At 47.9% G+C, this 10,169-nt stretch overlaps 1 protein-coding gene across 2 annotated transcripts; it reads left to right on the plus strand.

The window, feature by feature from the left end:
* Nucleotides 1–839: 839 nt before the first annotated feature.
* CENPA (centromere protein A) lies at nucleotides 840–9,880 on the plus strand. 2 transcript variants are annotated; one of them, XM_027622717.2, is made up of 5 exons: nucleotides 840–1,096; nucleotides 7,049–7,158; nucleotides 7,637–7,714; nucleotides 8,027–8,179; nucleotides 8,539–9,880. In XM_027622717.2, exons 1-4 carry the CDS (start codon nucleotides 1,006–1,008, stop codon nucleotides 8,159–8,161), a joined length of 414 nt encoding a protein of 137 aa, XP_027478518.1. In that variant the 5' UTR covers nucleotides 840–1,005; the 3' UTR covers nucleotides 8,162–8,179; nucleotides 8,539–9,880. The 2 variants fall into 2 exon arrangements, with proteins under 2 accessions (XP_027478518.1, XP_027478517.1); XM_027622716.2 differs by having other exon boundaries at nucleotides 8,027–9,880.
* The last annotated feature ends 289 nt before the right edge of the window (nucleotides 9,881–10,169 follow it).

Here is a 10,169-nt window from a genome sequence, read left to right on the forward strand (position 1 = left end):
AATTTTTTTGGCTGATCAACATACTATTTTCCACTCTGGCTGCACCGGTGGACAAGGGTTCCATGAAATCACTGATTTCGTAATGACATTTTCCCTGGTTAGGATACATGTTAACTGGAGAACGTTTAGAAAATGCAAGAAAACAAAGTGTAGAAAATAAAATCTCCTTTATTCTAACTATCCAGATGTATATTTGGCCGGAAGGCGTATTATCTCCAACATGAAGGGAAGGGGTCGTTTCCCTAGGAGGATTCTATTGCAGTGCTGGAGAGTGGGATCCAAGACATGGTCATATCCTGGCTGTCCCACGACCCCAGTCATCAATAACGTTCATGCAGTTAAACTGGCTTCTGAGCCATATTCGTGGGATGTTCCTGGGAGGGTCACAGGGGCGACAAGGGGTTGTCCCATTCTCTGTGGGTCTGGCTCCTCATCTTTAAAAACCACTTCAGGGTTGACAGGGCAAAACACAAAATGTTTTAATAAAGTGATTTCTCTTGAGAAACGCGTTCTACAAACGCACTAACTACATCTTCAGGGTAGAGCTTTCTTTTTCCAGCCACAGAGTGCCCGAGGACGAGGGTCCGATCCCTCAGCACTGAGCACCCGCCCCAGCGGGCAGAGGGCAGAAGTTCCCGCCTCCTTTTACTTCTCCAGTTCCCATTGGCTGATTCCTACCGTCGATCCGCTACGTCCCCGCTCTCTCCTCCTATCGCCGCTAGCCTTCCGGCCTGTGCTCTCATTGGCCCTCCCCGCAGTCGCTCAGCGCCAGGGGCGTTCCAGAGGCAGCCACTGGGAGTTGCTGAATTCTGGTTTTAAAAAACGCCGCCAGTGAAGTGGCAGTGCGGGCTCTGGAACCGCGGTGGCGCGGGGGGCGGCCGGAGCGCTCACCTGGTCGGGGCACGCGGCCGGGACGTTCCCGGGCTTCTCCCCGGACGCTAGCCTCTGTGCCCGGACCCCGAAGGCCGAGAAGAAGCTGCGGGTCCGCCACCCTCCGAGCCCGCCATGGGCCCGCGCCGCCGGAGCCGCAAGCCCGAGGTCCCAAAGAGGCGCACCGTGAGCCCGGCCGCCGGCACACCCCGGCGGGGCCCCTCAGGTAACCGGCTGCGGCCCCTGGTCCTCGAGCCGGCCTCCTTGCAGCCTGGCTGTGATCCGCGTGCCCATTTCACAGACCAGAAAACCGAGCTCGCTTGCGGAGCCCGGGTCCGAATCTCCCGACTTCCGGCTGGCGCTCCCCTGCGGACGGGCAAAGCCCTGCTGCGGGTCGCACCTGCTCGGGCCCGGCCCAAGTTCCAGGCCCCGCAAGGGACTGGGGAAAGCAGGTCGGAGGAGGAGAAAGGATGGCCCAGGCGGCCTGGCTCCAAATACTAATTCTTGCTACAGCTCGCATTTAATTGCCACTAACCAGTAATTGTGTTCAACTCCTTCCGTGAATTATCTCAACTTTACATTGTGCCCATTTTACAGATGAGAAAACTGATGCACAGACAGGCCCGGTAACTTGGAACAAGGTCACACAGCTTGCTCCAGCAGACAGGATTTTTAAGTGTTTGTGCTTTTTCCAAATTGCAAAATTATCGGCCGCTTTTTGTGACAATTTCAAACAGTTCTACTTCTGGAAGGTGCCTTTCCAGGTGTCCTTATGCGTGTGTGTGTTTCTTCAGTAGTGGCGTTTTGGGGCATTAAGTAGAGTGCTCTCAACTTGTTCCCTTCCTGAGGTTTTGGGCCGTGAAAGAAGACAGATCTGTGGTCCTGTGGTCTGGTGGATGGGAGACCCACCGGGCAAGAACTGTTCCTTGTGGCAACCACTGCTTTACTTGTCTCCTGCTCCATAGTTAAGAGCAGGGTGAAAAAAGTGTATCATGGGTTATTTTCTTTCCTGAACCTTACATTTTTTTTTTAAGATTTTATTTATTTATTTGACAGAGAGACAGACACAGAGAGAACACAAGCAGGGGGAGCAGCAGAGGGAGAGGGAGAAGCAGACTCCCCGCTGAGCAGGGAGCCAGACCTGGGGCTCAATCCCAGGACTCTGGGATCATGACCTGAGCCAAAGGCAGATGCTCGACCCACTAAGCCACCCAGGTGCCCCTTTCCTGAACCTTAATAACCTTTGCATCCAGCCAACTTGCTGAATTCTCTTAATTCTATTGTTCAGTTGCTTTGCTTGAAATGATTGAGTAGGTTATTGTCTGCAAATAAGGACTTTTTTCTTTTTTTTTTTAGATTGATTTATTTATTTGACACAGAGAGAGAGAGAGAGAGCACAAGCAGGGGGAGCGGCAGAGGGAGAGGGTGCAGAGAGGGAGCAGACTCCCCACTGAGCAGGCTTCATCCGAGGATCCCTAGATCATGACCTGAGCCAAAGGCAGATAAGACGCTTAACTGACTGAGCCATCCAGGCGCCCCTGCAAATAAGGACTTTTGAATCTTCTTTTTCACTTTTATATATTTTATTTCTTAGTGTATTTTATTAGTGAGGCCCTGAGATTAGTACTGAAATAAGAGCAGTGTTTTGGCCATCTTTGTCCTGTTTTTTCCTTTCTTTCTTTTCTTTTTCTTTCTTTCTTTTTTTTTAAGTAGGCTCCACGCCCAGAGTGGAGCCCAACCTGGAGCTTGAACTCACGGCCCTGAGATCAAGACTTGAGCTGAGATCAAGAGCCCCACGCTTCACCGACTGAGCCACCCAGGCGCCCCCCCCATTTCTATTTTTAACACAAATACTGTTAAGTATGTTGTTTGCTGTTACTTGGACTCCTAGTTAAATGTTTTATCTCAAATGGACACTCTGGGCTAGAGATACAAACGTGAGCGTGGTTGATGTGATGTGTGATATCACCTCCTGCTTTTCCATTCTCCCCATTGACTCTTCCATACCTTTTTCTTCAAATTCCTACAACTCCAGCCCCCCAACTCACTCTCAGCTGATAATGACCTTGTTGCATGTTTGCTTCACTGACGAAACAAGCCTCCAGACGGCATTTCCCTTATCTTCTTACAACAGAGAACCCTGGTCTCCCCTTTGTATCAAAAGCCACTCCTGCTACACGGGCTCCTGGTCATCTTTTTCTCTCACCTTTGCGGGGCTTTCTGTTAGCCTTTCCACCTGCACTTAGAATTAAACTCATACTCCTCACATTGGCATTCCACAAATGTGCCCTGCTCTTTCTGATCTAAAGAAAAAGAGCAGGGGTGTTTCCTGTCCCCACACCTCTGTCTCTCCTAGTCCCCATTTCTCTCTAGTGCCTTTCATAGCCACCTTTTTGTAAACGGCCAGACTTAAGACGACTTAACACTGCGCACGTGTGTGTTTCCCCTCTTCCCAGGCACCCTGGAAGCCCTTCTAGTCTGCCTCCCCACAACTGCTTCCCCTCCTTCTGGTGCACGGGAAGTACTCTTGTCAAGGTCACCAGCTACTTTAGTGTTGCCAAATCCAATAGACGTGTCTGTGTCCTTCTCTTGCTCTGAGAAGCATTTGACACAGGGGCTACTTTCTCCTAGAAACACTCTATCCCCTTGGCACACACTCTGCCGTTCCTGCCTAGTGTTCTTTACTGCCCGTGCCACCTCTCCACTACAACTTGTTGTTGGACTCCTTGCTGTCCACCTTTCTTTCCTTCCCCAAGCGGTCCCATCCATTCCCAGGGCCCTGCATACCGCTCCCACATCAACCACGCTCACGTTTGTATCTCTAGCCCAGATCTCTCCTCGGACTCCAGATCCCCATATCCAGCTGCCTTTCTACCTGTGGGTTTGTCAGTGGAACATGTCTAAAACCAAACTCTTGATTACTCCCCTCCAGGCTCGACATCTGCAGTTTTCCCCCATTTCAGGAAATGGCACAGGCACCCCCTAGTTGTGTAAGCCAGAAACCTGGGAGACAGTCTCTTATCCCCAAACACAAGTACCTTCCGGCCGTTCTACCTCCAGGTCACATCCTTCATCACAGCACTTGTCATCTCTACTCCCACCCGCTAGTCCCAGCCGCCTGTGCCCTAACCTGGCTGCTACTCTTCTTCCACTCTCGTCCCTCGCGCAGCTGGACTCCTCGTTAAAACGTCAATAGAGGGCGCCTGGGTGGCGCAGTCGGTTAAGCGACTGCCCTCGGCTCAGGTCACGATCCTGGAGTCTCAGGATCGAGTCCCGCGTCGGGCTCCCTGCTCAGCAGGGAGACTGCTTCTCCCTCTGACCCTCCCCCCTTCCTGCTCTCTCTCTCAAAGAAATAAATATTTAAATAAAATAAAATGTCAATAGATCTGGGCGCCTGGGTGGTACAGTTGGTTGAGCGTCTGACTCTTGGTTTCCGCTCAGGTCCTGATCTCAAGCTTATGAGAGCAAGCACCATGGTGGGTGGGCTCTGCGCTCAGCGGGGAGTCTGCTTGAGGTTCTGTCTCTCTCTGCCCCTCCCCCCCGCTCATCGCATGAGCATGAGCGGGGGGGAGGGGCGAGCAGATACTCAGGACCCTGAGATCCTGAACTGAGCTGAAGTCAGACTCTTAACCGACTGAGCCACCCAGGTGCCCAATAAGTAAATCTTTAAAAAATTAATAAATAAAATGTAAGTGGATCACCTCTCTGTCTTGGTTAAAACTCTCCCATAGCGGCGCCTGGGTGGCTCAGTCGTTAAGCGTCTGCCTTCAGCTCAGGTCATGATCCCAGAGTCCTGGGATCGAGCCCCGCATCAGGCTCCCTGCTCCGCGGGAAGCCTGCTTCTCCCTCTCCCACTCCCCCTGCTTGTTCCCTCTCTCGCTGTGTCTCTGTCAAATAAATAAGTAAAATCTTTAAAGAAAAGAAAAGAAAACTCTCCCATAGCTTCCCGTTACTTTGGGATTAAATCCCAACTCCGTATGTTGGCACTGCAAGACCCAATGATTGAATATCTAACCCCAGTTCTTTCCCATGATCTCTCTAGTTGGTTACTTTTCATAACCACTTGTTCCGGGGCCGGATTTCAGGTCTTCTCTTACACGTCTGAGGCTATTACGCATATTTCTCTCCAAGTCTCTTTTTTCTCTGTTAACTCAGATTCCTCCAGTATTGGTTATTTTGTTTGTTGAGTTTGGTTCCTTCCTTTCATGGTGTTGTCCTTCTCACATTGGTGAGATTTGGTTATGTTCATCTTTCCATTGTCTGTGACTGCTGTGTCTGTCTATTAAAGGCTGCCTCCAAGTGAGTGTGGATTGTGGACCAGTGGCAGGGGAGGCAGATGCCAGTAGCCTGACTCCTGAGTGTGGGGCTTCCCTCCTAAATGTCACCAGTCCCCTGATCTCTGGCCCGCGTTCCCCACCCAGAGATAACATCTCCAGGGCCCGCTGCGTGGCACAGGCATCTCTGGATTGCCTCACTGTCCCCATTTGCTCATGCAGCTCTTCTAACACTTTGTAATTAGGTCACTATTAAATCCCTCCTGTGGATTTACTACTTGGTGTGGCTTCTCTTCCCTCGGTTGGACCTTGAGTAACATTTCTGAAGCTAATTTTCTCCTTCAAAATGTTAGTTTTTAGGGCGCCTGGGTGACTCAGTCGGTTGGGCGTCGCCTTCAGCTCAGGTTATGATCTCAGGGTCCTAGGATCGAGCCCCGAGTCAGGCTCCCTGCTCAGTGGGGAGCCTGTTTCTCCCTCTCCCTCTGCCTGCTGTTCCCCCCTGCTTGTGCTCTCTCTCTCTCTCTGTCAAATAAATAATCCTATTAAAAAAGTATTAGTTTTCATGGAGGTTTGTTCTCTTTTTATTCTTTGTTCAGCTTCTGAGCGGTTTACTGATTTTTGTTGTTCCTTGGTTTTATTTATCTAACAATTGTACTGTTTTTTGTTTGTTTTACTCTTTTTTTTTAAATTTGATTTCATATGGATTTTTTTTTTTTTTTTTAGATTTTATTTATTTATTCATGAGAGACAGAGAGAGAGAGAGAGGCAGAGGGAGAAGCAGGCTCCCAAGGAGCAGGGAGCCCAATGCAGGACATGAACCCAAGACCCCGGGATCATGACCTGAGCCAAAGGCAGACGCTTAACCATCTGAGCCACCCAGGCGCCCTTGTTTTACTCTCTGTTTCATTAATTTATTATACTATCTGGAACATTTGGTTATCTTCTTTTGGTTTATTTTAATAATTCTCTTCCTAACACTTGAGTTGAATGCTGAGCTCAGCTGCCTTTTCAAGCTTTTGTTTTCTAATGGAGAATCAGTCTTGAGCCTGTGCATTTTCTTCTAGTACTATTTAGCTATAGCTCATAAGCTTTGAGATGTAGACTTTTGATTCACTTCTAAATAGTCTAATGTCAATTAAGTTTCCTCTTCAACACAAGAATTAGAAGTTTTTTGTTTGGGGTTTTTTGGGGGGATTCTTGTGTTTTTAATTTCAAATCAGAGAGTTTGGCTTTTTTGACCTCTACCTTTGGGAATATTTTTAAGATTTTTTTTTTTTTTTTTTTTTTTTTTTTGTTAGAACTGGTCTTTGAGCCAAAGGCTCTGGCTCCATAGCCCACTGGCCCAGCACAGGGACCGAGTTATGCCACGTCTGAGGTCCCTTCTTGGCCACAAATAAGCTCTGGCCAATTGTCTTTACTTCTTTGGGCCTCAGGATAACTGAGACAGGGAATTGTGTTAGAGAACCTCTCAGATTCCTTCCAGCTCTTAAAAAAAAAAAAAAAAGATCTAAACATAAAATAACTGAGTTTCCAATCTATATGAGAAAGATAGAAGAAATTCCCAAAGTACTGCGGGGCTCAGAGGAGGGAGGTGATCTATCAGTTTGGAAGCAATTGCGAATCAGGAAAGGCTTCATGGAAGAGTTGGCATTTAAGATAATACCCTCAAAGGATTTTTATTGAGGATAAGATCCTCGGGATCACTCATTCATTTAACAAATATTTATGTAGCATCTATCCACTGTTCTCCAGTTGCTGAAGATAATCAGAGTAAATGATAGACCGAAATCCCTGCTTTTGTGGAGCGTATAGTAGACTAGTGATCTGACAGTTTGCCTGTCGCAGCCACGCTGAGAGGCACCACTACTGACCACGACCCTTGCTGACCCAACTCTTTTGCTCAGGCACTTCCTCCCGTCAGCGTGGTCCCCGGAGATACCGGGTTCTGAAGGAGATCCGAACGCTTCAGAAGAGCACAGCCCTGTTGATAAGGAAGAGCCCCTTCAGCCGCCTGGTGAGCTCCACCAACCCCCATGCTGCCTCCTTTCTTTAAATCTCCCAGGTAGTGGGGACCCATTCATCTCTTGCCTGAATGGCTAAGGAAACCTCTTCTCTAACCTGGAAGAGGACTCTTCATTTTTGGAAAACATGAGCCCACTGAAGGCACCTTCTGGTTCTTTATGGAATTAATTTCTAACCCCCACCACCTCTGAAACTGTGCCCTTTGATTATATAAATAGGAACTCTCTCATCCATCCATGCTTTGAGCTCCCTTCCTGCCCTGAGAGATACCCTCCTACTCTCCCTACCACCAACAGGACTCATGCCAATTTGACTAGTTAGGTCCTAAGATTAAGGGTCACAAAGGTATCACAGAAATGAAGATTCATAGAAACTCATGGAGAGAATCTTCCCCTTGAATCTCTCTTCTTTTACTGTCTACTCCTCCCCTCTCCCCGCCCCGCCTTGCTCCCCATCCCCCTCCTTCACAGGCAAGAGAGATATGCGTTAAATTCACTCGAGGGGTGGACTTCTCTTGGCAAGCCCAGGCCCTGTTGGCCCTACAAGAGGTAAGAAGGGGGCCCAGGTACGGTTGCGTGGGGACGGGGGAAAGGCGTTCTGGAATTCCACAGGGCTGACTGAGGCATGCCACACGTTGACTCTTGCCTCTTTGAAGACAGCATCAAGGAACACCCGGGGTTTGGAGGCCAGATCCTTGTGTGGTGGTAGCAGAATTCCCAGGCACAGTCCACCCTCATTCTGTGGGCAGCATTTCAGACAGTGCTGGGAGCCCTCAGAGACCAAGGGCGGCGGGGCTCCAAGAACAAACCCGCCCCTGCCCCGTCGTATGTCAGTCTTTGGACTTGTCTCTCTGCCCCCAGGCCGCAGAAGCATTTCTAGTTCATCTCTTTGAGGACGCCTACCTTCTGTCCTTACATGCCGGCCGCGTTACTCTCTTCCCGAAGGATGTGCAGCTGGCCAGGAGGATCCGAGGCATTCAGGAAGGGCTTGGCTGAGCCCCTGCCCCGATCTCTGTAAGCCTTTCCTGCCCGCCGCAGAGAGAGTGCCTTTTGGGGAAGAAGCCCCCAGCCTCTCATCCCTGCGATGGGAGTTTCTCTGAAGGAATTTCCATCCGTGGTCCCTTGCTGTCTCACCTTCCCTTTGTTCTCTAGGAAAGGTCTGACTTGGTTTTAGCTTGAATGCTTGGGGTTCTATGGCTCCTGCCCTTTTGTACAATGTTAAATAAAAATATTTATCTATCTACTGATGTCCAGACGACATGAGTCTGTCAGAGTTCAGCCTCTGTTTTACAAGGACCAGATGACTCATTGTGATGAAGAGAAGTTTTGCTTTTGAAAATGCCTTGGTAGTAAATGTGATACCTGACTTTCAGGGATGACACCAGAGCCTCTGTCCAGAGCCAGGAACAGATCCGTGGAGGGTAAGGAGGTATCTGGACTCACTGTCCCTGAGCAGGGTGCATGTCGCTTTTGTAATTGGTTCTTTCAAGAAGGAGAAGACTGCGTGGCTTTCCTCTGTAACAGAGGTAATATATGAGAAAATCAACAGCATTCCAAAGGACTGAGAATTCTTTTTAGATAATGAGACTCCAAGGTTCGCTTCAGTTTGCAAATGATTCACATGACTGCTGAATGATTTTGAAGACCTCAGACTTCTGGGCTATGGAAAAAATGGATATTTGCTTATTATTTTAGATGTTCCTGTACCGCTTACATTTTTTGCCATACGTATATTTACTTTTCTTTGAAACATAAGGGAAGAAAATAAAAGGCAACCACTTCGTTCAGTTGCACAGAAGAGCCTGGAACATCTGCACACAAATCTGTCCTTCAGTTAAGCTCACCCTGAGCAGCAGCAGCAAGTGAGGCGTGGACCGGGACTGCCAACGGTGTAGCTTTTTAAAAAACTCAGTTGGGGTTAAAATAGAAAATCTTTAATTCCTGATGTTCTGGTTCCTTTGAGTAAATTCCTGTCAAATTCATTCAGAAATTTGTAAATCATAGACAACATATCATGATTTATACTTTAGAATTTTTCATCCCGGGATTTTAAAGTGCCTTTTCAAAGTTTTTACAGGTGTTTTTATAACTTCTTTGTGCAGAGATAATAAAATAAGAATACTTCTTTAATGAGAAAACTGTAAAGCAAAGTTACAGTTACTGCACGCAGAGATGCTACATTTTTGGTGTGTTCATGTTCAGTTCTCCATTTGTACACCTTGTTGCAAGCAGCCGCCATTTAAACAAGAGAATGGAGGGATGTGTTTTGGGCTCCAGTGGAGTAGAGTGTGCGCGGATAAAAACCTTGCCCTTCTGTTATAACCGAAAGCAGCTGAAGAGATTTCCAGAGAAATGGAAAGGGCCACCGGAAGACTTTTAGACTTTGCATGTGATGGAAATGATTAGTGAGGGTGGACCTCTGACAATGATGTGTCAGGTGACCAAGTTCTTAGACGAACTGAAGGGAAGGACCAAGTTCTGTTGTTGAATAAATTTTAACCCTTTGGAAAAACCTCTTCCTGTTCAATATCAAGTCCTATTTATACAGACATTCGAATAAAGTGTATCTATCGATGAATATATTTAAAGTTCTTCTCAGAGTATTAATTAATTAGAAGATTATAGTCTGCCTTGGGGCGCCTTGGTGTTTCAGTCGGTTAAGCGACTGCCTTCAGCTCAGGTCATGATCTCTGGTTCCTGGGATCGAGCCCCACATCGGGCTCCCTGCTCAGCAGGGAGACTGCTTCTCCCTTTCCCCACCCCCACCCCCCTGCTTGTGCTGTCTCTCACTCTCTCAAATAAATAAAATCTTTAAAAAAAAAAATTATAGTCTGCCTTTAGTTTTCTTTAAATTGACACCTCTGCTCTCTCAAAATTGTACTAACCACCGGCACCTGGCTGGCTCAGTCGCTACAGTGTGCAGCTCTTGGGGTTGTGAGTTCAAGGCCCAGGTCAGGCAGGGAGACTACTTTTTAAAAAAGAAATTTTTTTAGTAAATGAAATT

The sequence above is a fragment of the Zalophus californianus genome, chromosome 8, assembly GCF_009762305.2.
Source record: "Zalophus californianus isolate mZalCal1 chromosome 8, mZalCal1.pri.v2, whole genome shotgun sequence".
NCBI lineage: Eukaryota > Metazoa > Chordata > Mammalia > Carnivora > Otariidae > Zalophus > Zalophus californianus.

Bases quoted from the DNA above. Each gene is read 5' to 3' on its own strand.
- CENPA (XM_027622716.2), top strand. From the start codon at position 1,006: ATGGGCCCGCGCCGCCGGAGCCGCAAGCCCGAGGTCCCAAAGAGGCGC. The intron at 1,097-7,048 runs GTAACCGGCTGC...TCTTTTGCTCAG, and splicing joins ACCCCGGCGGGGCCCCTCAG to GCACTTCCTCCCGTCAGCGT. The intron at 7,715-8,026 runs GTAAGAAGGGGG...CTCTGCCCCCAG, and splicing joins CCCTGTTGGCCCTACAAGAG to GCCGCAGAAGCATTTCTAGT.